The sequence below is a fragment of the Carassius gibelio genome, chromosome B18 (genome assembly GCF_023724105.1).
Source record: "Carassius gibelio isolate Cgi1373 ecotype wild population from Czech Republic chromosome B18, carGib1.2-hapl.c, whole genome shotgun sequence".
Lineage (NCBI taxonomy): Eukaryota > Metazoa > Chordata > Actinopteri > Cypriniformes > Cyprinidae > Carassius > Carassius gibelio.
Genome location: NC_068413.1, coordinates 27408883 through 27435156, shown reverse-complemented (window position 1 = coordinate 27435156; position 26274 = coordinate 27408883). Strand labels below are relative to the sequence as shown.

The window sequence follows — 26274 nt, the reverse complement described above, 5'->3', positions numbered from 1 at the left end:
ATAGTCATAGCGCCAACTGCTGGCAACAGGAAGTGTCATGTTTAACAATTTTATGCACTATTTGCAACACAATGAAATTTGCCATTGTGTGCTAATCATGCTAGAAATATTTTCAAACATTCTAACAACACTTACTCTGTGCTAAAGGATGCTATTAATAATATGAAACAGGAAGTTGTTGTCACTCATGCATACAATTCTCAATCTGACCCAAACTTCACATGTTTTATAAGAGTCCAGGCCTGAACACAACTAAAGGCCAATATTCAATTATAAGTATAGCGCCACTTGCTGGCAACAGGAATTACTTATTTCATACTAACTTAAACATGAGATGTCATGTTTAAGTTACATTTTTAAAATTACATGGTGATATTCAGTTATAATCATAACACCACCTGTTGGCAGAAGGAAATGTGGCAAAAATATTTACTATTTTATAAGCATATGGCCCAATGTTCACGGTTCCTCCTGAAGGCACCGGGTGGTGGTGAGCCCGGGTGCAAGGGCCCGTTCATCGTTGCTTGCAGCTTTAATTCTTCTTCTTCTTTTTTTTTTTAAATTTTTTTAAGCCTTCCGGGGGTTTTGGGGGGCCTTAACATGCTCAAAAACTCTTGAAAATTGGCACACATATTGCAATCTGCGGCCATCAGGGCACCACAGAGACTGGGATCCGGGAGTGGCACGGGGCTCTACAGTGCCCCCTGGAACACAGTCAGAAATCTTGAACCATAGCTCTCAGACACTTGCACATTGAGCTGAACAACTTTCACACTCTATGTCATAGGCTCCGCCCAACAGGAAGTCAGCTATTCAGTGCTGTTTAAAAAAAGCATGCTCTGGAATTTGATATACTTGTCATAGGTTTTTTACTTGATTGCCACCAAACTCGGTCAACATGATTTAAACCCGCGGTTAAAAGTCATCCAAAAATATTTGTAATGATATTCGGGTCGAGGTCGGTCGGGTCACGAACGCCTCCTCAACAATCTCAAATTGGACGAGCGCGCGCTGTTCGGTCAGGCTAAGCAGCCATGGCCAGTGTGGCCACGAAAAAGAGAAGATGCACTTTTAATAGCAAATGGACCGCAACATACTCTTGGTTAAGACCTGTAGATTGCGAAGCAGAGAGAGCTTTTTGCATTTTATGCAAAAGCAATTTTTCTATGGGACATAGTGGAGAATACGACGTGTAGCGACATGGTGCATGTGAGTACCACAGAAAAAAGCTCATCATCAAGAAACATGCAAATCAGTGCAATCGTTTTACAATAAACCAAATGACCCACAGGCTGACAAAGTTTGGGCAGCAGAAGTGACGAGCATGTATCATGCCGCACATCACACACATTCATATGGCTCTACTGCAGTAACAAGTTAGCCCCAGACATTTTTCCAGATTCTGAAATAGCTAAGGAAAAAGCTGTAGAAACTTTGGGTGATATTTTGGGACAGGTAGTGTCTTAATCTTTTAGTCTGTGTAATATATTGCAGAACGCTTGAAATATCTACTTTTAAACTATAATATTCAAACCAAAATAAATAGGCTACTCTGATTATGTAATCCATATGAAATGTGCATTTCTCTGTGGTGTTCATGGCGAGTCCGCATCGTCAACTTCATCTTTGCAGCAACACAGAAAACACCAGTTTATTACTAAACAATTAAATGAGTCCTTGCTAATTTAAACACATTCATAATCATTACTTTAACTGGTTCTTTGTGGCAAGCCTTATGTGTGCGGTCATAACGCTTATTATGCTGTAGGCTACAGTCTTTTTAAGTAATTAAATTAATATAAAGGGGCGACGCATTTACTACTTAAAAAAAATGCGGGTCAGGAAGCGGGTCGGGTACAATATTTTCTTTTTTGCGGTCCGAGTTGCGGGTGGGTTAGTTGAAAACATCGGGCGGGTGTGGGTTGTCTATACATTGACCCAGGCATCACTGATGTGGCTATGTTTAATTAGAGCACCTGAGCAACAAGTGTGTGTGTGTGTGTTGGTAATTGGGAAGCACACAGTTTTTCAGAAGCACGTAAAGGTGGATTCTAGTTGTATGCGGTCCAATTATATTTAATTGCATATGTTTATGCACTTACCTGACTTTATCATGAATTACAGCTGGAATATATGTCAATAAAGCAGTTATTAACAAACTGACCTATTATTATCATGTGTCTGAATAATACGATTTATATATTTACACTAAAATAGTTCATCATTTAATTTCACTTTCTTAATGATCTCATGAACCACTGACAACTCCTAAATAACTGATTTGTAAATAATGTATAATTTATAAATGATAAATTGATCCTTAAAGTATGAAAATACAATGATTGCACGTTATATATCAATAACATCTATAGCTGCATTTATGAACTGCTTAATAATGCCTATTAAAGGAGTACAATTATGCTTTTTCACTTTTTCAACTTTAGTTAGTCTGTAATGTTGCTGTTTCAGCATAAACAAGTTCTGCAAAGTTACAAAGCTCAAAGTAAAATTCAAAAGGCGAAATTTTATTTAACAAAAAAACACTTTTTAAAAACTACAATGAACAAATTGTTTGGACTACAACTAATATTTTCTGGGATTTTTGATATCACAAATATTGACGAATGGGATGAGACTTGGTTGAGCTGCACTAGAGAAGCCAACGAGTGTAATATATACATAGTTGTCCATGAAGGCTGGAAGAGAAAAAAAAAACTCTGTACTTATTTTTAGGTGTGAAGAAATATTAGGCATTTTTTCATTTACTGATAAAATGGGGCGAAAAAAGAGGTTAAACTCAGACTGAAAAATCCTAAATTATTTGATCCCCATATTGAAAATTAGAGCAGTACAGTAATTGCAAAATAAAGACATGAGCACTAGACAGCAAAATGCTTACTGGGTCAGAAGGGTCAGAAAAAAACAAGTGGAGAAGAATAGGAACACATTAACTGCAAAATAATTAAGAATTAAAGTGAAGAATCAGGTTTGAAACTATCAGGGAGCATTTAGTCTACAGTGCCATCATTTTCCAGAACTGCAACTTTCCTGGAGTCTGCGGAATTACAAGGTGTCAGGTTCTGAGAGACTTAAAAGATCCCAAAAAAATGATTTAAAGGTGCTGTAGGGAACTTTTGTAAAAAAAAAATATTTTTTACATACTTATTAAACCTGTCATTATGTCCTGACAGTAGAATATGAGACAGATAATCTGTGGAAAAAATCAAGCTACTCTGACTCCCAGTGGTCCTATTGCCATTTGCAGAAAGTAATGCGCTCCCAGTAAAAAACAATCAATCAGAGCTGCAGTCCGTAACTTTGTTTGTGTTCAAAATGTAGAAAAATGAACATAATAAGCGAGTACACCATGAATCCATTTTCCAAACCGTGTTTTTAGCTTGTCCTGAATCACTAGGGTACACCTATAAAAAGTGTTTATATTCGGACTATTTTAGATTGCTTCGGGGATACCGCGGCGGAGTAACCCAGTACCTTTGTGATTCTTCATAGACATAAACAGAGAGAAGTAGCTCCGGCTACAATGTTCTTCCGCAAGACGCAAGCAGTTCTGTTTATTAACCGCTAGAGCGGTTACCATGAAGTATTGTGAAATACTATAAATTAAGACTTTATATAAAGGCTTTGTGAACAGATAGGTTCTGAGTGACTCTTGAAGGACCAGCACCTGCTCTTCTTGTACGACGGTTTGAGGAATGTATCTTCCAGAATCTGGCATTAGATTTAAGAGCTCATTTTTATTCCATCTCCTATCGGGAAAAGTCTGTCTTGCAGAAATGACTAAAAATTAATCGTCACATTAATTCCTAATTCTTTTGCAACTATTTCTCATGAGGATTTCATAATTTTCGACTTTTCAGTTTGAGTTAAAACTCTTTTTTGTAGCGCATTTCATCTGTAAAAGAAAACATGCCTTATAATTCTGCACACCTGAATATAAGGAGTTTTACTCTTCCAGCTTTCATGGACAATTATATATTACTCATAAATGATTAAATAAAAAAAATAATGGTAGTTATTAATATTAATATGGTTTGGAATATGGTTTAAATGTGCTTGGAAAAAAATCACAATAAAACAATGTTTTTAAGTTTAAGTTTGGAATATTAACTGACATGAATGAATGCTATATAATTATTGTTCATGTTAACATAGTTAATGTTTATAAATCTTATTTTAAAGTCTAGATGATTCGGATTAACCCTTTAACTGCCATATCCCTTAAAACCTGACTGCCAGAGGGTTGTAAATGCATATGCCCGCTAGGCACCATTTTCCTGATGCCACCGGGGTAGGGCGTTCGCACTGATGGCTTGAGCCTGCCATCACTGCTTGCAGCTAAATTAGTAGAAATTGAAGTTTCAATTCTAACTGAAATCAACTCTGTGTTTTTTCATGTTTAATACTGTAAAGCAATTTACATATTTATCTTAACACAGAAGAGTAGGCAGCATTGAGATTTTTGCTAACATTATATCCCTAAATGAAAAAAAAACAATAACTTTGCTGTGAATATATCAGGGCTTTTATATAAACCATTTAGATTCATAGATTCAGTGTTACTGTACCTGACGGGGCTCAAACTCCCAGTTATGTATGACTCTAGACGGAATAATGGCTGTGTCGTTCCAGTGGCAGCTGCTGCAGTAATACTGACCTGTATAATCACACTGCCGTGCCTCATTAGGAACACCCCCTACACAACACAAGACAACGTTTTACAACTTCCTATGCAAGGGAATTCTAAATATCAAAGTTAACTCACCATTTTCCCCATTATAGAGTAATTACACAACCCTGAATCTAGAACTTCTGACTATGACCAAAAATAATTTAACAAAAATGAAACAAACAAAATAAAAAACAAACAAACAAACAAACATCTGTTCACATTTGTGTCATCATCAGGGACAAAAATAAATGTTGGAAAAGCAATAGAAGATGTGATATCTGATTGTAAGAAGACTTACGTAGAGAGATGGGTGTCCGACATTCAGCACATCTGTAGTCCTGTTTGTCTAAACCAACTTCAGGACAGATGCTGAGTTCATACTCAGACTGATGGCTGACCTTTGACCTCACACATGGTTTGTTGATAAGATGCATACACTTGCTATGACAGCGGTAATAACAACCTGGTACCAGAAATGGAAAGTAATTTATATGAATATTAAAACCAAACATTAAAGGGATAGTTCACCTTCAGTTGATCCCCTTTGACATAAAGGCATTGGCATAGTGTTTTTCCCATACTATGAAAATCAATGGAGACCAGCAACTGAAGGAGTTATATCAGTTCTATTAACTTTATCGTTCTATCATGCTTTATTAGTATTTTTTTTTCTTTTAGGAGCTTGACAGCGACTGGGGACTTTTATGAAAGTAGTGTTTTATTGTAATGAGCTGCATGATAATATTTCTTTGGGTAATGGTTTGAAATGACAGTACTTAAATTTGTTTTTAATAAAATGTTGCATTGGGTTCAGTTGAGATGGTCTGACCTGTGCAGGTGTACCAGGTCTGAATGAGTCCCCATATGATAGTGCTACATTTGTCACACATCTGTTTGACACTCTTGCTCTTCTCCTTTGAGAATCGATGCTCTAACAGAACCTGCAGGTTCGGCTCATCTTCCTCTGGGTCCTGTTTATATCCAACACAACAGTTAAAGACAAAATTCCACAATTTATTTAATACGATTTACCACTAGCCAAATATTTAGAAAAATAACTGCATTTGTTTCTCATCAATTAAAACATTTTTTTTTAACATTTTAACATATGCATAGTACCATATCAATGTATTTGAATACTTATTATGATGCTTACATTGTAAATCTATAAAAGTATATGTGTACATCACATTTTAATTAACATATGCATTTAAAGGGGAAAGACAATAAAAGATTTAGCCCATATTTAGCTTTGACTGAAGTCAACAAATGTGTTACTAAAAATATTGTACTTTTTGCTTAAAGCCTATTTTACAGTGACAGAGAGAGCTCAGTGTGCTGAAACTTAAGAAAACACATGCAAATAGAAAAAGCACCAGCAAATTAGAAAAACATCATCATCAGTTTGACAACACATGTACTGTAAAAAAAAAAAAAAAAAAAAAAAAATCACAACACAGCCAAATACAGAAACGTGCAAAAAAAATACTCAAAACAACACAATCAAATACAGAAACGTGCTGCAAATATGCACAATGCTACCAAATACAGAAACAAACTGCAAGAGGCACACACCACAACAGAACCTTTATGAAAATGTACCAGGGATTTAATACAAATAAAACAAAAATAACATGGTTACTTATAGTTAAACTGTGACAACCACAAATTAACTATGGTTTTCGCTAACCATAGTTTATACATGATATTTGTAGTAAAACTGTAAAATGGTAGACTATACGCCAAGAAAAGTGGCCACACTTTCTATGAAGCCTGTATTTATAATACATTTTAAGGGTATTTAAGGCATTATAATGAATGCATAATGCATTATAAAAAATAAAAAAAGTATACTATATCAGCTCATGAATAATCATAACAATTATAATACATCATAATATGTATTTGTGGTTATAAGTTTACGATTATGATTATTATTTATAACACTCAAACACTGTTAAATTTACTTCATTTACAGTATAATAGACTGTATCATATCTTGACATTGTTTAATTCAGATCTGCACAGTATCTTACTACAGCTTGTGAGTGGTTAGATGTTGAGTGTTATTTGAATGTTTCTGTGGAGCTAATGTTAATGTTTGATTGTCCCCTTAATCATTCGACTATAAGCAACTTTGCAACTAAATGTCAACTAACTCTCATTAGAGTATTAGTATGCTCAAGAATGGTAGAATAAGCAAGACGTACTTGCAAAAGACGCTTATAGGGGCCGTTCACATATCGCGTCTTTTGCACGCGCAAGTTAGTTATTTCCAATGTAGGCGCGCGGTATGTGCGCTCATAATGGAAGAATGGAAGTTTTTTCCAGGCATGTCCGCAATGCATCAAGTTAAAAACATCTCAACTTTTCAGATTGCCGCAAGCGCACCGCGGGTCATGTGACAGGATCCTTTCCCATACCAACGTTGAGAGCTCAGCCAAGATGAAGGAACAGCTGATCATAGCTGTATATGGATTGCCATCTTGAAATAAATTTAGTAGCAGAGCTACTGAAAGCGATTTTTTGTGCTACAAATCCATTTATCCTTTGCTGAAAGGGTAACATCAACATAATCAAACTGATATTACAATAAAAATAGTTTGGTAACACTTTCTATGAAGCCTGTATTTATAATACATTATAAGGGTATTCTTAAGGCATTATAATGAATGCATAATGCATTATAAAAAACCTTATAATATGTTGTATCATCATGAATATTCATGAGAACAGTTTTAATTAGGGCTGTTTAAGCATCGATATCGCGATGTACGAATCCACGATAGTCACATCGCAGGATGTGTGATGTAGGCTGTCGTATTCATTAACCGTACGGGCCAGATGCTCCCCGGCCCACAACGAATGTTAATTGCACAGCTTTACCATCATAGAGTGAAAGTTTATGTTTTTAAGTCATGTCAGTTTAACAGGGCGCATATAAGAACGAGCAGAGAGAGAGAGAGAGAGAGAGCGAGGGAGAGAGCCCCGGCCGCGCGCGCATGCTCACCTTCACAGTCTTCAAACAACACGAGCGCTGTCTTGCTCTCTCTCCCTCGCACACATTAATCAATCAGTTGACATGATGGTGTCGAATAATATTATTATTATTATTAAAAACTATCCAGTGATGAAATGTTTTCTGTGTTGTCAAATCTTGTGCGATATCCTAAACTGCAGAGATAATTACACAACGTGCCGTACACGTCTGATTTGCGAACTAATGATTCCTTTGAACCGATTCAATTTAATGAATGGTTTAAACAACTGAACTGTCCAACACTGAACTCACGAGACGTCTGAATTGGTGTATTTAAAAAAATATGTAACACTTTACAATAATGTTATATTTCTTAAACTATTTAACTACATTATGCCGCGTTTCCACCGCAGGAACTTTACCCAGGAACTAGGGACTTTGGCTTGGTATTTGGTGTGTTTCCACCGCAGGAACCAGGAACTAAATAAAGTTCCGGGTAAAAAAACGCCCCTCAGAAAGTCTCTGCTGCCGAGTTAGTACTTTTTCAAAGTTCCGGAACTTTCGGGGGCGGGACTTGGGTGCTAAACATCCTGATTGGGTGTGTTCACGCCGCATTGGTTGAGTTCAACCACCATTTATTCTGATCATTTTCAAAATATGACTGTTATTTGTTTCATGAAATGTAATTTTATAAGTATTTCAGGAGAGAATGTAGTTGTTTAAAACTGAAATCTGTGGTTAATTTATAAAGACAGCACCTATTTAAAAATGTGTTTCGCCGATCTCTGAGACGGTGAGCTCCATGTGATCAGTGGGAGTTCAGTTATCATGTATCCGCCAAAAGCAGCCTCACCTCAGCTAGACCTTCTGATATGTGTCACTGGCTCTGATGTCTCTTTAGTGGTTGAACATAAAATATAATTTGTTTTGGGTAAATCTAACAGGTTATCTTTGGTTTGTATTCAATTTATCTTTATGTTAAAATGAAAAAAAAAAAGGCAAATGTATACAGTATAATATTTCCTTTCATTGTAATGGCTGTATATACACATATCCCTGAACTAATTAAATGTCTGCAGCTGTTATTATGCTTAAATGAAAATGAAAGGAGGCAGTGGTATTTGATATCCCATGTCGTTTTATTGTAAATGTACAGAGAGGAAAATTGCAGTAGCCAAGGTGAGCTGACTGCTGTTATAAAATATGCTGATGTTTGCAGATTTACCCGATTTACGTCGTCACAGACATCACACTCCCAAGTCGAATGCACAAAGCCTGAACTACCGAGGATGCACATCCAAAATCAGCGTACGTTGTATTGAGAAACGCTCGCAGACCTACATCACCAGTCTATTTGCCTAATCTTCCCGATATTTTGCATGGCGGTGGAAACGCAGAAAGCAACAGGTCTGGGGGGAAAAAGTTCCTGGGGAAAAAAGTTCCTGGTACAAATGTTCCGGGTAATTTCGGTGGAAACGAGGCATTATTTAACATTTACTATTACTAAACTGCACTTCTACAACATTGTTAATTTCAACATTTAGGCTATAGCCTTCATTGTTGAAATCAAAAGTTGTACAGTATTTGTTAACATAGTTAATGCACTGTGAAGTAACATTACCAAACAATGAACAGCTGTGTTTTATAAACTAAGATAAACAAAGATTAATAAATATAGTAACAAAAGTATTGCTCGTGGTAAGTTCATGTTAGTTAATATGTTAACAATTCAAATCATTTCCTAAAGTTACAAATAATTTACTCTAATTTAAATAATACTCTGATGTAAGTGTGCTCACCCCATTTTTATTTGTAAGTAAAAATTTGATTAGATTTCATATTGCAATATATATCGCCGAAAAATAAAATATCGCAATGTCATTTTTTCCCATATCGTGCAGCCCTAGTTTTAATATATTATAATATTTACTTATTTTTGGTTATAGCTTTTAAGAATATGATGTTATATAACACAATGAACATGTTGCATCCACTTTTACAATGGATAATATTTCTCATTTATAATTTATTATAAGTCTCATATCTTGCCATTTTTCTTATGCTACTTAAAGCGTTCAAAGACCACTAATAAGTAGTAATATTACACCCTTACCAGGTGGATGCTGCACACTGGTGGTGGATGAGGAGATACCCCCTGACAATGTAAAGTGCTTTGAGTGCTTAGAAAAGTGCTATATAAATGTAATTATTATTATTATTATTATTATTGCTCTCAAACAGCCATAAGATCAGATATCAGATCAGATGAATGTGTAATATGACACATTTGCTACTACATTGATAAGTTGTGCCTCCCTTAAACATTTCTCATGTAGTCTGTGTGTATTTGCAGAGCATTCCTGTAATTTGGTTGTGTTGTTTGTAATTGCAGCGTGTTTCCTTGTTTGTTTGTGTTTTGAGTATTTGTAGCAGATTTCTGTATTTGGTTGTGTTCCGAGTATTTGCAGGACATTTCTGTCAAGTCAAGTCAAGTCACCTTTATTTATATAGCCCTTTTAACAAAATACATTGCATCAAAGCAACTGAACAACATTCATTAGGAAAACAGTGTGTCAATAATGCAAAATGACAGTTAAAGGCAGTTCATCATTGAATTCAGTGATGTCATCTCTGTTCAGTTAAAAAGAAAAAAATTCTGTATTTGGTCATGTTGTGAGTATTTGCAGCACATATATTGTCAAACGGATGATGATGTTTTCTTAATTTGCAGGTGTTTTTACTATCTGCATGTGTATGTGTGTTTTTCTCAGCCACCATACTATTTTCACTTTGTTCATTGTTAATTATTAAAACCAATAATTGTCTGCATATTTTGACTGGTAGTGCAAACCTTTAATTCCTGTAGTTTGAGCCGAAGGTGGACCAATTTGATGACTGTGTCCTTCTGTTTCTCTGAATGTTCTGGCAGTTCCAGGATCAGTCTCTTGCACTCTGCTATGGCCTGTTTCAGCTGCTCTACATCGGATGCCACAAATGAACCCTGTGCAAACATCCACACACTTCAGTGCTTCAAATAACAGGTTAAGCAACTCCTGCTGAATCACTCACTTTCATGAGAGGTTTCAATGCATGAAGGGATAATTCACCTAAGAATCTCAATTCAGACAGAGAAAGCCAGGTTTCAAGTTCCAAAAAGGACATAAAGAATAATATAAATGCAGGGCTAAATGCAATGTTACACAAGACATGAAGCACCCAACACAGGTCCATGAGACAGGAATGAAGGTTTATTTCACATGGCTAAGATTCAAAGGCAGCACTGCGTGACACTGATCATGTGAAATGTGTTGCCCCTCAAAGAAAAAACTTCGGTCCTGAGCCACCACTGCAGAGATCTCATGTACAGCAGGCCAAAAGATATCACCTTTGACACTGCTGCCATCAGACCCAACAGTTTAAATCTATGACGATGAACCGATCCTCAGACCTGATTTGCATTTGATTTTAACGTCAGCATCTTAAATCTGACCATTTTAACTGAGCAGTTGTGTTGGCGCAGCTCTATAATGGGATGCACCCTTCTTGGGAACAATGAAGTATCAGCTGCAAAAGCTGGACTCCCACTCGAGCACAGGGACGTGCTCTATAAGAGGGTAAACACTTCTTATTCCATCACCAGAGCCTGCTCAGGGTGTACCACACTAAATGACAAATCTGTGGCCCTTCCCAGCTCCCCGATGCCACATCAACCTCCTCAGGAAAGACAGGTGAATCTTTGTGCCCTCAAACTCTAAAAAACCGCTGGATTGTTTTGGTAAGGACACTGGGTTGAAAACTGGTCTTAAGCTATAACCAAGGGAAAGAGATATGAAAGAAAACATGCAGGTCATGTTAACGTCAGATGAAACCAGTGCAAGAAGCAGCCATTTTCTTGGTGTCATCAGATGGAAGTGAATGTGAGTGAAAGACGGTTTATGGTAAGTAAAGATTAAAATGTAAATTCATCATTCATTGTTTGAGTCCAGTTTTTTTTTAGATTTCACAGAAGGTGGAAATATTCAGAAAAGAGCTTATATTGAAAAATACGTGGACGTAGATTTAGCCTCAGAAATTGTCTTAAAGGCCTCTTTTACTGAGAGGAAGAGGTGCTCTAAATGAGGATCAGCGCAGCAAAGGCTGCAGACAGCACACCTTGTTTGTTATCTTTATTTTTGTTGTTAGTATGTCTGTATCCAAAAAAGTAGACCTTTTACAGATTTGATTGATGTATTGCTCTTATCTGTACGATCAAAACTGAATGTGTAATTTAAGTTCTTTTCGGGGGTTATCAAGGAGAAAATTACTCATTACACATATATGCGTTAAACGACTCCAGAGGGTTAATATAACGTCAGTGAGTTACTTAGGTCATATTTATATACGATTTTACAATATTTTCTCAGCTTCTTCAGAAGAGAGGAAAAGACGGTTTAAGTCAAGTAAACTTCAGAATTCTACCATGTCATTCATGCCTACATTTATATATGAAAAAAATCTTAAATAATTTCACAGCGAATGTCTGTTCAGAAGAAAATATTGTTCTCCCTGTCACGATCGTCAGCTGGAGTGCCCATGAACTCCAGTAGAGGGATTTGGTGTCCATTTCCATTCCCAACTCCATTTCCCATAATCCCGTGCTTAGGGCTAATCACCACCAGGTGTTCCCCATTACCACTCCCCTATATAAACTGGGTTCGGACTCTCAATGATTGTGAAGTATTGTTTAGCACCGGCTAGCATTTCCCTAGTGTTTGTTCTTTCCATGTCTAATTTTGGATTGTCTATACTGTCTTTGATTCTCTGCTGCCTGCCCCGACCTCTGCCTGGTACTGTTATTGATTCTGGATATCCCTTTACACACTTGACGCTGTTGGTTGATTACTGCCTGTTTGACCATTCTATAATAAATTCTGCAAATGGATCCGAATATCTCTGACTCCTCGTAACAGAAGATTTCGCCATACCATGATCCAGCAGCCTCTCGTTACACAGATATCTATTCCTACCTTTATGTCAGCGTTTCATCTATCCAGCTTAATCATGGACCCAGTAAACCAGCTATTATATCTTCGTCAAAGAGTCCTATCTATTGAGTATGTTCACCGGTTCTGTGAGTTGTCATATCAGGTACCATTCTATGATGAAGTGTTTTTAAGGACTTGTTCCGTTTTGGACTCACAGAACCCATTAAAGGTCCTGTTTTTCATGCTTTTTTGAAGCTTTGATTGTGTTTACAGTGTGAAATATAACTTGTTCATGTTTCGCGTGTAAAAAAACAACACAATTCACCTATCTGTATACCGCTGTATTCACTGTCATAAAAATGGGCTGATGTCTTCCTTGTTCTATAAGGCCCCTCCTTCAGAAATATGTAACAAGTTCTGATTGTGCCAGTGCCAGTGTTTCCTGTGTTGTAAATCGACACCAGCTTATCGCACACTGCCCTCCTGGAAACACAATTGGGCTAGTTTTGGACTAGTTTTGAGAAGCAAGTGGGAAGATTTGTTCTGAAAACCTGGCAATCCTGATCTGAACACACGTGCTGGAGATGTACTTATAATCACAGGAGCGTTTTTACTGACGAGATGCACATGAAAATTGCATTCAATGTTTTTTGCACAGCTATAACAACTAGTTAACAAAGCTAAACAGCTTTGCTCTTTGTGTAATAAGTTACAGAAACTGTTAAACTGTCACGCTGTCAGTCTCTGTTTTCCTGGGTGTTCCCTAGTGAGCTCACTTCTCCTTAGGCACTTCACCATAGGCACTTTAATTCCTCTAGTCTGGTTCTGTCTTCACAGTAATTGCACTCCAATTAGAATCGCACAGGTGCTGCAAATCCTCTGTCATTAGTCTCCCTATGTATAGCTGTCTTTCTCTGTCATCTGTATGGAGTCCTTACCCTATGTGTGAGTTGTGCTCGTCTCCCGAGTTTTCCCTTTACCTTCTTGTTCCTCCGAGTTTCCTATCCGTTTCATCCGGTTCCCTCTTTTGTTTGGTTTGTCTCTCATGACTGTTTATTTTGTATTTTTACCCTTCTTTAAATAATACCCATACTTGCTATTGGATCCTACCCTCTCCTTGTGTTTTCCCAAACCCAACCGTCACAGAAGGACTCCATTAAAAATTGAATCCAGCGGTATGTCTGCTGCCATGTTCTCCCCAGCCAGCAAACGGGAGAAAGGTGGCTTCGAGGGCTCTCGCCTAGTGGTGTTCCGGGGAACCAGGTAGGGGTGCTCCGATCACGATCGGCCGATCGTTAATGCGCATCTCGTCAGTAAAGCCGGTTTTCTAATCAGCAGTTAATTCCATCAGGTGCGTGATTTCACATAGAGCAGCTGTTACTACACAGAGCCGTTGTTAACTGAGAAGATGGGCCAATAAACGCTGAAAATTAACGTGATTTGCGCATCTTCTCTATTAACAACGGCTATGTGTAGTAACAGCTGCTCTATGTGAAATCACGCACCTGATTTAACCGCTGATTAGAAAACCGGCTTTACTGAGGAGATACGCATAACGATCGGCCGATCGTGATCGGAGCACCTCTAGAACCAGGGGAGGTCGCTCCGGAACAAACAGCCGGGAGGAGGTCCGGCAGCGATCTCCACTGTGGGCGCCCGTCGACCCGGGATTCGGTTGGGGGCTGCCAGTTCCCCAGTATGTCCCGAGAGGAGAGGGGAAACGCAGATCGGCCGAGCCAGCGCCGTGGAACCAGATGGCCGCCAGTCCTGTGCATCGGCACAAAATGCCCGCCAACCCAGCACCACAGCACAAGATGGCCACCAACCCAGCGCTACAGTACAAGATGGCCGCCAGTCCAGCGCCACAGTACAAGATGGCCGCCAGTCCTGTGCTGCTGCACAAAATGGCCGCCAGTCCAGCGCCACAGTACAAGATGGCCGCCAGTCCAGCGCCACCAGTCCTGTGCCACAGTACAAAATGGCCGCCAACCCATCACCACAGCACAAGATGGCCGCCGGCCCAGTGTCACAGCACAAGATGACCGCCCGCTCAGAGCCACAGCACAAGATGGCCGCTAACCCAGCGCCACAGTACCAGATGGCCGCCAGTCCAGCGTCACAGTACAAGATGGCCGCCAGTCCAGCGTCACAGTACAAGATGGCCGCCAGTCCAGTGCCACAGTACAAGATGGCCGCCAGTCCAGCGCCACAGCACAAAATGGCCGCCAGTCCAGCGCCACAGTACAAGATGGCCGCCAGTCCAGCGCCACAGTATAAGATGGCCACCAGTCCTGTGCCACAGTACAAAATGGCCGCCAACCCATCACCACAGCACAAGATGGCCGCCGGCCCAGTGTCACAGCACAAGATGACCGCCCGCTCAGAGCCACAGCACAAGATGGCCGCTAACCCAGCGCCACAGTACCAGATGGCCGCCAGTCCAGCGTCACAGTACAAGATGGCCGCCAGTCCAGCGTCACAGTACAAGATGGCCGCCAGCCTAGCACCACAGCACAAGATGGCCGATTCAACGCCTGAGTCTCCTGACAAGTTGCCACCGACTCGCCATCATAAAGGACGGAGGAGGAGACAGGCATCTGCCGTTCCTCAAGGTCCGGAGAACGTTCCCGAGCGGGCCGCTGCCGTCCAGGAGGACGTTCCCAAGCGGGCCGCTGCCGTCCAGGAGGACGTTCCCGAGCAGGCCGCTGCCGTCCAGGAGGACGTTCCCGAGCGGGCCGCTGCTGTCCAGGAGGACGTTCCCGAGGCGGTGCCCGATGCTGTTCGAGATGCCGAGGCGGTGCATGATGCTGTTCGAGATACCGAGGCGGTGCCCGATGCTGTTCCCAAGGCAGTGCCCGATGCTGTTCCCGAGGCGGTGCCCGATGCAGTTCCCGAGGCGGTGCCCGATGCAGTTCCCGAGGCGGTGCCCGATGCTGTTCCCGAGGAGGCGCTCGATGCTGTTCGAGAGGCCGAGGCCGTGCACGATGCCGTTCCCGATGCGGTGACCGAGGCGGTGCCCGAGACCGTTCCAGAGGAAGTGCCCGAAGTAGAGGCGTCTCATGTCTCCACAGGCAGTCTTAAGTCAAATCAGGTGCCCATTGACTGTTCAGAGTTGAGTCAGGTGTTCGTGGACCCTCCAGAGTCAGGGCTAGTCACCGATGACCTTCCAGAGTCAGGGCTAGTCACCGATGACCTTCCAGAGTCAGGGCTAGTCACTGATGACCTTCCAGAGTCGAGTCAGGTTCCCATGAACTCTCCAGAGACAAGGCTAGTCACCGGTGATCTTCGAGGACTGAGGCAAGTCACCGGTGATCTTCGTCCTCCCATTGGGCCGGCCACAGGAATGTGGTGGTCTTCCGCTCCGCCCTGGGGGACTCCGGCCTCGACCGCGAGGACGTGGTGGTCTTCCGCTCCGCCCTGGGGGACTCCGGCCTCGACCGTGAGGACGTGGTGGTCTTCCACTCCACCCTGGGGGGGCTTCTGCCTTGACCACATGGGTGTGATGGCCCTCTGTTCCGCCCGGCTGGGCATCACCTAATGTCCTCAACTACCCATGTTTTTGTTTGCATTTGTTTGTCTATTTTCCTCCTTTGGACCTGGCCCTCCGTCCCTCCCCTTTTTCCCTCCGCCGGTCCACCACCCTCCTGGACTCCTTGTTTTGTGTTACACTTTCCTGTCTCTGCCTTTCCATCCCATCTGGTTGTTCCGTCTCTGTTTTTTCCATTTTACCTGGTTGTCCTGTCTTTGTCTCTCCATTCCACCTGGTTGTTTGTCTCTGTCCATTCTATCTGGTTCTCCTGTCCCTGTTTTCTGACCCTCCGTCCCTCCCCCTAGTCCGCCGCCGCTTCACCTCCCTCCTACCTCTTTTTCTTTTGGGTTTTCCGGGGTTTCAGGTGGAGCATCTGGGAGCTGCTCCGTAGGGGAGGGGGTAATGTCACGCTGTCAGTCTCTGTTTTCCTGGGTGTTCCCTAGTGAGCTCACTTCTCCTTAGGCACTTCACCATAGACACTTTAATTCCTCTAGTCTGGTTCTGTCTTCACAGTAATTGCACTCCAATTAGAATCGCACAGGTGCTGACAATCCTCTGTCATTAGTCTCCCTATGTATAGCTGTCTTTCTCTGTCATCTGTATGGAGTCCTTACCCTATGTGTGAGTTGTGCTCGTCTCCCGAGTTTTCCCTTTACCTTCTTGTTCCTCCGAGTTTCCTATCAGTTTCATCCGGTTCCCTCTTTTGTTTGGTTTGTCTCTCATGACTGTTTATTTTGTATTTTTACCCTTCTGTAAATAATACCCATACTTGCAATTGGATCCTACCCTCTCCTTGTGTTTTCCCAAACCCAACCGTCACATAAACGCACCAACTTAATAAAATAAACTGCATATATATATATATATATATATATATATATAAAACACGGTATAATTATTATATTATCAATCTAATATAATGTGACTAGAAAAATCTTTAGTAGAGGGCAGGCCTACTTAGCACAAGGAAGCGCTCCATTTCTAAAATAAAATGCTATACTGACATTACGAAAATTGAAAATCGTATCGTTATTACACTACACGAAATACGAGTACTTTCAAAAAGTGGAAGGGTGTGATGGCCTGGATTTAAACCACACAATTCTTATATATATTTATCTTTGCAGTTTATCAAATAAAAGGACATTACTATATTGGTCTGGTTTACAGTCTTTATTTGTCATTGTACTGAATCAGTATACGGGCTTAGTTATTTGGTTTAATGTTAAAACATTAAAACCAGTTAAAAATCCTCTTTGGCTAAAATGTGATTTTTATATAAACATAACAAATTGTTAAAGTTCATTCTTGTAATTAAAATGACTTGAAATGTTTAATACCTGTTGTGTTGTGGGAATGGACCAGCCTAGTGACAAAGAGATTCAAACATGAAGTTGTTCTGTTTTATGTGAATTCTAAAGGAAATTAGACTATACCAACTTTAATGTATAAGAAGGGATATAGGAAAATGTGATGTCTTGATCAGTGTGATTTTTGTCTAATAGAATCCTTTTTCATTAACTAAAATTTATCCATGGCTCTAAATTTAGTTAAATTTATTCTTCATTCCAAATTTGTTGTTGTTCCTGTTGTTGTGAAAATGTGTATTGTTTTGTTTCCCCTTGTTTGTGGCTATGGAATAATTTTTTTGTTGTGAGCTGCTCAGGCTCATGACGGATCTTTCACAATTGGTGGCAGCGGTGGGAGGCCACTACGGGCAGTAGTGAGTTTTTTTTTTCTTTATAGTCCTGCGACTGTATACATGGATTTTTTTTTCTTCGGCCCGTAACTGAAGATGGGGCCAAAGAGAACTATAGTGGGGCAAGCTAAGAAAGTCTCTGATGGCGGCACAGGTGGACAAGACAGTGCTGAGGTGGGTAACCTTTCTCAAGATGTTTCTCTCCAAGAGCTAAAAGACCTGTTCCAGGCACACATTACCATGTAACAGGCACGAGACTGCCGAATGGAGCAAGAAGTAACTCGTCAGGAAGGACGATGGAAGGCCCTGCACCATCAGTTCAGCCAGCTTCAACAAGAAGTGCATGTTCGTACTACACCTGTACCTAACCCAGGACTCAGCGGTAGTACTCATCAGGGCCCTGCTTCTCCTTCCATCCAACCAACTTCTCAAGATTCCATGCAGAGTTCTAGTAGCACACAGCCAACAGCAACACCAATTCCTCATCAGAATGTCTACTCCGGGCTAGGACATTCGACTTTACAAAGGGAGCCACACCTGCAACAGCTGTCAGAGGTAGATGACATAGAGCACTATCCCACCACATTTGAAAGAATAGCTGTGGCTTGTCGGTGGCAGACAACCGACTGGGAAGTTAAACTTGTGCCACTACTGACAGGTAAAGCAAGGAGTGCTTATGTACATATGGAGATTGTTGAATCTCTTGACTACCAGAAAGTCAAAATAGCTATACTGCAATGCTGCAGCTTTAGCCGATGTCTTCTTGTCAGCTCAACCAAAGAATCAAGCATGGACTTATTACCAGTGGCAGGGATTAAAAGAACCAAAAAGTCAAGGGAAGATGTCCCAGGCTGGGACCAAGACCACAAGTGAGGGTAAGTCTGTGGGTGATCGGGTGGTCCTGTCAATCAAAGCCCTAAACAGAAGTTTAATAGCAGGAAGGTTGTTGTGTGTCATCAATGTGGACAGGAGGGTCATATTAAACCTAGGTGTCCCAACAATCCTTATATGAATGCTTATTTGTGTTGTGTGCTATGACTTGTCTCCACTGAGCAGAGAGATGTTCCCTTGCATTATGCAGATTTTGTCCTTAATGGTCAGGAAGTATGGGCTTTAGTGGACACTGGTAGCATGCAGTCGTTCGTTCGAACAGATTTAGTTTCAGAGAATTTCAGAAATTCTGTTTCGAAGGTACCTATGAGTTGCATTAATGGGGATGAGAAATGTTATTCTACAGCAGATGTTCATGTAGAAGTGCAGAGACAATGATCTTCCATACCCAATGCTTTTAGGTCAAGACTTTGTTACCTGGTAGGCGTGAATGCAATATAGCTGAAACATAGTCTATGGCTAGGAAGAGAGAGGAAGATGTCCAGTATGTCAGTGCATTGTCTTTTTTGATTCTGACTTGGATGCTCAACCAGGGAAATCCTGTAAGCCGAAGAGGCAAAAGAGACAGGAAAAATTTAACTTTGTTGCTAACAGTATTGAAGAAACCCTCTCTGAACAGCTTAAATCACACTTTGTGGTCCTGCAAGATATAGGCCAACTGCAACAGGATAATATAGAGATTGGGCAATTGTACAGAGAGGCACAAGGGTACCCTAGTCAGTAAAGTCAAGAAAGCCATGAGAGTAAGCTGTTTTTACAAGATGGAGTGCTGTATAGGTGGCAGGGTGAAGAGGCAAAGATGGTTGTGCCCCAAAAGGCAAGAGAGTTGGTGCTTCAGCTAGGCCATGCAGTCCCATTGGCAGGTTATTTAGGGAGACAAAAGACCACAGCTCAGCAATCTGAGAAAAGATGTGGGTGGCTTTTGTAGAAGTTGCCCAGCGTGCCAATACACTAAATCCTAAATCTCCATTAGAACCCTTACCTGTTATAAGCATACCATTTTAACAGCTGGGAATGGATGTGGTAGGTCCCCTTGATCGTAGTAAAACCAGCATCTGTTACATGTTGGTCATCAATGATTATGCCACTAGGTATCCGGAGGATTTTCCCCCTAAGAAAGTAACAGCCAGGAATGTAGCTCTTTGCCTTTTTCAGCTGTTTGCTAGGGTGGATTTCCCTAGGGCCATACTAACTGAGCAGGGGACCAACTTCGTGTCTAAATTATTAAAGCAAATGTATCAGTTGTTGGGCATAAGGACTAAACCCTACCATCCACAGACAGATGGGCTGGTTGAAAGATTCAACCAGACCCTTAAGCAAATGTTACGCAAATTTGTTAATGAGACTGGATTTGATTGGGACCAGTGGCTCCCTTATCTTTTATTTGCATACAGGGAAGTACCTCAGAGGTCCATGGGGTTTTGCTCTTTTGAACTGCTGTATGGCCAGGCAACCGAGGACCCTTGGCTCTTGTGAAGGAAACCTGGAAGGGTGGTCACAGGATCCCTGGCTCCCAGAGTGTTGTTTCCTATGTCCTTCAAATGAGGGAAAGGCTTGAGAGTATGACACAAATTGCTCACAAGAATTTGATTGAATCTCAAAGTCGTCAGCAAACCTGACAAAAAGGTCAGAGCCTGAAGTTTTCAGACAGGAGCTAAGGTATTGGTGATGCGTCCTAGTGACAATAGTAAGCTACTGGCTAAATGGCATGGCACCTTTGAGGTGATTCAGAAGTTGGGGTCTACCGATTATTATTATATTGCCTTACCAGGGCAGAGCCGATCTAAACGGGTCCTGCATATCAGCTTGTTAAAAGCTTGGCATGAGAGGTCAGATACTGCAAGGGAGGTCCTAATGCTTTGCAGGGTGGAAGATGAAGAGGAGGTTTGTGAACAGTATCTGCCCAGTCCTTTTAATTTTACTTTGGACTTTCAACATCTGTCATTACATCAACACGTTCGAGGTCTCTGTAGCCCAAATGTGTTTAAAGAGATTCCTGGAGGAACTAGTTTGGTACAGCATTACATAGTACTTTGTGATGGAGCATTACCTCGACGAATGAGTTATCGTGGGCCTGAAAGACTCTTGATCTCTCTAAAAGAGGAAGTGGATCAAATATTGAGTATGAACATCACTGAACCCTCTCGAAGTTACTGGTGTAGTTCTGTGGTGTTGGTTCCAAAGAAGGATGGAAGTCTTCGTTTTTGTGTGGATTTCCGTTATCTTAATTCCGTCTGTAGATTCAATTCCTATCCAACACCCAGGATTGATGAACTGATTGATCGCCTAGGCCAAGCTAAATGGATAACCACTATTGACCTTTGTAAAGGTTTCTGGTAAGTCCCCTTGACTGCCCAGGCAAAATAACTGACTGCATTCCACACTCCTTGGGGTTTCTACCATTTTTCTGTTATGCTTTTTTGGGTTACATAGGGCTCCAGCTACATTTCAGAGGCTTATGGATCTGGTGTTTTCTGGCCTTTGCGATTACGCAGGTGCATACTTGGATGACATTATTGTGTATAGTTCATCCTGGGAGCAACATCTCCAACATCTGAAGGAGGTCTTCAATCACATCCACGAGGCAGGTCTCACCATTAACTCTTCCAAGTGTGCTCTAGCTAAAAAAGAAATAGAGTACCTTGGGTATGTAGTCGGTAATGGGGTCATTAGACCCCAGCTTCAAAAGATTGAGACTATCCAAAACTGGAGACAAAAACTCAGATCCGATCATTCTTAGGGATGGCGGGTTGGTACAGAATAGTTGTACCCAACTTCTCTGCTCCTGTGGCACCCCTTACTGATTTGACTCGGAAAATTTGCCCTAACCGGGTTTACTGGACAGGAGAAGCAATGGAAGCTTTCCAGGATATAAAGGTATGTGAAGAGCCAGTGCTTTATTGCCCTCATTTTGAAAAGCCATTTGTGTTGCAGACTGATGCCTCTTATAATGGCATTGGTGCAGTGCTCCTTCAGGGTGAGTCAGACAGTAGACATCCAGTGGCATATGTCAGTAGAAAGCTGTATCCAAGGGAGGTACGGTATTCTACCGTTGAAAAGGAGTGTCTGGCAGTAAAGTGGGCCTTGGACACCTTCATGTACTACCTTCTTCGTAGAGAGTTTACCATTGAAACTGATCATCAACCATTGCAGTGGATGGACAGAATGCAGGATACCAATGCTAGAATTACCCGCTGGTACCTTTCTGTGCAGCCTTATAAGTTTAACATCCAGCATGTGTCCGGGAAAAGTAATACAACTGTACCGCTTACCAGTGTGAGATCTTAGATGGGGGGATGTGTGATGGTTTGGATTTAAAACACACAATTCTTATATATATTCATCTTTGCAGTTGATCAAATAAAAGGACGTTACAATATTGGTTTTACAATCTTTATTTGTCATTGTACTGAGTTAGTTGTTTGGTTTAAGGTTAAAACATTAAAACCAGTTAAAATTCGTCTTTGGCTAAAATGTGATTTTTATATAAACATAGCAAATTCATTCTTGTTATTAAAATGACTTGAAATGTTTAATACCTGTTGTGTTGTGGGAATGGACCAGCCTAGTGACAAAGAGATTCAAACAGGAAGCTGTTCTGTTTTATGTGAATTCTAAAGGAAATTAGACTGTACCAACTTAGATTTTTGTCTAATAGAATCCTTTTTCATTAACTAAAATTTATCCATGGCTCTAAAATTTAGTTAAATGTACTGTTCATTCCAAATTTGTTGTTGTTCCTGTTGTTGTGAAAATGTGTATTGTTTAGTTTTCCCTTGTTTTGTTTCATGGTGCTGGCCACCTCCTATAAATACAGTGTATGTTTTGTCTAGTGAGGTTGTTACTTATTGTATCCTGGTGAAGGTGGTGTGTAATGTTGTCCTCTGTCAGTTTGAAAGGATCATGGCCAGTTATGTCCTTTGTGGATCTCCTGTGATGTAATCCACATGGAATAAACTTTTTGGTCTTTTTCCTCTCTAATTAGGTTTGATCACTTTTTATCTTGCGTAAGCAAGAATTAATAAACCTATCACAATTGAAGACCACTTTGCTCCCTGTTTTGTGTCGATGGACTAATTTTTTTGTTGTGATCTGCTCAGGCTCATGATGGATCTTTCACAAAGGTACAATATCGACCCTGCCAAAAAGTGGTGGGGACATGTCCCACCCACAAATTATGCCTATGAACAGATGTCATATCACCTGTCATAACATATGTCATAAGGTTAATCCCTAAGGGAGCGGGTCAATCAATGTCATCAATCAAAAATGTTTAAGTTTGGGGCAGCATAATAAATACTCCCAGCAAGAAGCACACAAGTATCCCGGCAAATCTGGGCAACTTCTGCAATCCATTCACCACTAGAGTGGTATTGAAAGAACTTACCATCCACAGACTGTCAACCAAAACTTAGTGAGCATCATATGGATTCTATCCTGCAACACATGCAACACAGAAAAATCTGCCCACAGTGGCAACTTAAAGGGTTAGTTCATCCAAAAATGAAAATTAGGTCATTAATAACTCACCCTTATGCTGTTCCAAACATGTAAGACCTCCTTTTATATTCGGAACACAGTTTAAGATATTTTAGATTTAGTCTGAGAGCTCTCAGTCCCTCCATTGAAACTGTGTGTACGGTATACTGTCCATGTCCAGAAAGGTAAGAAAAACATCATCAAAGTAGTCCACGTGACATCAGAGGGTCCGTTGGAATTTTTTGAAGCATCGAAAATACATTTTGGTCCAAAAATGGCAAAAACGACAACTTTATTCAGCATTGTCTTCTCTACCGTGTCTGTTGGGAGAGAGAGTTCAAATCAAAGCAGTCTGGATATCCGAATCATTCAGTTCACCAAATCGAAATGAATCGTTTTAAACGATTCGCATCTCTAATACTCATTAATCCACAAATGACTTAAGCTGTTCACTTTTTTAATGTGGCTGACACTCCCTCCCTCTGAGTTCAAACAAACCAATATCCAGGAGTAATGCATGCACTCAAACAGTACACTGACTGAACTGCTGTGAAGAGAGAACTGAAGATGAACACTGAGCCGAGCCAGATAACGAACAATAGACTGACTCGTTCACGAGTGAAGAACCGTTTCTGTTAGACGCGTCCGATTCGTGAACCGAGGAGCTGATGATACTGCGCATGTGTGATTCAGCGTGAAGCAGACCGACACAGGGCGTCTGAACTGAACTGATTCTTTTGGTGATTGATTCTGAACTGATTCTGTGCTAGTGTTATGAGCGCGGGTAAACCGAAGGCTTGAATCAAGGACAATCGTCGCAAATGACGCCATTACGTCGAGCGCAAAAGAACCGGTGAACAGTTTTCTTCAACCGGTTTATTGAATCGAACTGTCCGAAAGAACTACTGGTGATCCGAAAACCGATGCAACCGGTTCTTCACTCGTGAACGAGTCAGTCTATTTTTCGTTATCTTGCTCGGCTCGGTGTTCATCTTCAGATTTGGTGAACTGAATGATTCGTTTGCAAACCGGATATCCAGACTGCTTTGATTTGAACTCTCTCTCCCAACAGACACGGAAGAGAAGACAATGCTGAATAAAGTTGTCGTTTTTGCCATTTTTGGACCAAAATGTATTTTCGATGCTTCAAAAAATTCCAACGGACCCTCTGATGTCACGTGGACTACTTTGATGATGTTTTTCTTACCTTTCTGGACATGGACAGTATACCGTACACACAGTTTCAATGGAGGGACTGAGAGCTCTCAGACTAAATCTAAAATATCTTAAACTGTGTTCCGAATATAAAAGGAGGTCTTACATGTTTGGAACAGCATAAGGGTGAGAAATTAATGACATAATTTTCATTTTTGGATGAACTAACCCTTTAACACAAGTACAATAATCTACATTCTCCTGCTGAACTGGTGCAAAGGTAAATTGTTGTCATATTTTGTCCAAAATTGGCTCAGATGGTCTTTGGACTGAGCTGCACAGAAATCACAAAAAAACAAAAAACAAATGTTTGACATTTACAATGATCTTTGAGAAATATCCTTCTGAAGTACAAACTGACACACTGTGATAAGTGGCGAACATCTAACCAGAAGGTTGTGGGCTGAATATGCCATGTGAGGCAATCTCAGATCATTCTGATCATTCAAGACATTCTGAGAATTCATTATTGTCATTATCATTGCAGTACAACTGCAGATTAAGTGCTTACCGCAGGTCGAGAGAAATGGTCTTCAGCCAAGCCCAGATCCATTGGTCGGTCTGAACTTTGAGTTTTGGATTCTGAGGAAAAGATCTCCGACCTTACCTCTGTGGACAAATAATATTAAATTCAGATCACACACTGATCTTTCCTTGACCAAGCACTCTTGTTTCTCACTGAACATTACATCAACACTAGCTACTTAATTTGTGTGACATGGTGTGCCCTCTTGTAATCATTTAAGGTGCACTAAGCGATTTCTGCCAAAAAGTGTTGATATTTGGAAGCATCAAAACCAACACGTCCATACCCCAACAGGACCTCGCCCTTATTTTTAAATCTGTCCAAAACGTATGTACACTACCATGGCAATGACAATCGTGGAAACAAGTGAAGATGACACACAAGCATATTCAAATAAATCAAGTCAAGTCACCTTTATTTATACAGCGCTTTAAACATAATACATTGTATCAAATCAACTGAACAACATTAATTAGTAAAACAGTGTGTCTGTTAAAAAGGCCATTATAGCTTTAAGGATAATGAATCTTCTGATCATATCTCTCTCTCTCTTTTACCGAGACTGATTGACACACAGGCAGCCAATCAGCATTCGCTGATCCACGTGCAGGCAAATATCCCGCCCACAGCGCTTAGTGTGAAGTTGAGAGTGAGTCCATCGGAGCGCTGATGCAGACGCAAAACTTTAACATTGCATGTTAGATATAGCTCCACTCATTTTACGGGTTGTGCGTCAATGTAAAGTAAGTGTGATATATCTTATCTTTCAAACAATCGTGTGTGTGTGATATGGCTGACTTGGCTGTCTATTACTTTTCGCTGTCTGATATGCTGTAATTGTTATGCTAATGCTTACATATTATTAACATGTCTTTAGCGCAATGTTGCACTATATATTTACATATAACCTTTATTCATAGTTGCCTGTGTTAATTTTATCTATTTACATTTCACTTGTGTTTCGATGTAGTTTGTTTATTAGTGCTCATTATTGAGATATTCTAAAGCTGTGAACAACTTAATGCGCATGAGCACGGGGCATGTCCAGACAGAGCACCTCTGATAGGATATGCAACAGATAAATCTGTTTACTGTTTAATTCTATGTATATGGTATAGCAAGTTTGTTTTCTTTAATTTATTAACATGTTTAATCGTTTATTTCACTGAATATTCATCATGTGTATTCATGTTTACTCTTCATTTGTGTTTTATAGAAAAAACCACAGAAACCCTTATTGTTGTTGTGGTGACAAATAAACGGGTTATTCCCATATTATCCATCTTTGACCACGTCTCTTA

The 26274-nt window shown here is 40.5% G+C and overlaps 1 protein-coding gene across 13 annotated transcripts in view; it reads right to left on the bottom strand.

Moving 5' to 3' along the window:
• Positions 1-26274, bottom strand: part of def8 (differentially expressed in FDCP 8 homolog) — a 179906-nt gene that overhangs the window by 52386 nt on the left and 101246 nt on the right. For 12 of the 13 annotated variants that reach the window (XM_052582279.1, XM_052582281.1, XM_052582280.1 and 9 more), the window contains 5 exons: positions 24959-25056; positions 10522-10671; positions 5520-5661; positions 4989-5153; positions 4587-4714 (listed from right to left, as the gene is read on the bottom strand). In XM_052582279.1, coding sequence (XP_052438239.1) covers positions 4587-4714; positions 4989-5153; positions 5520-5661; positions 10522-10671; positions 24959-25056 — 683 coding nt within the window. The remainder of the gene's footprint in view (positions 1-4586; positions 4715-4988; positions 5154-5519; positions 5662-10521; positions 10672-24958; positions 25057-26274) is intronic. The other variant, XM_052582289.1, reaches the window with a different exon arrangement.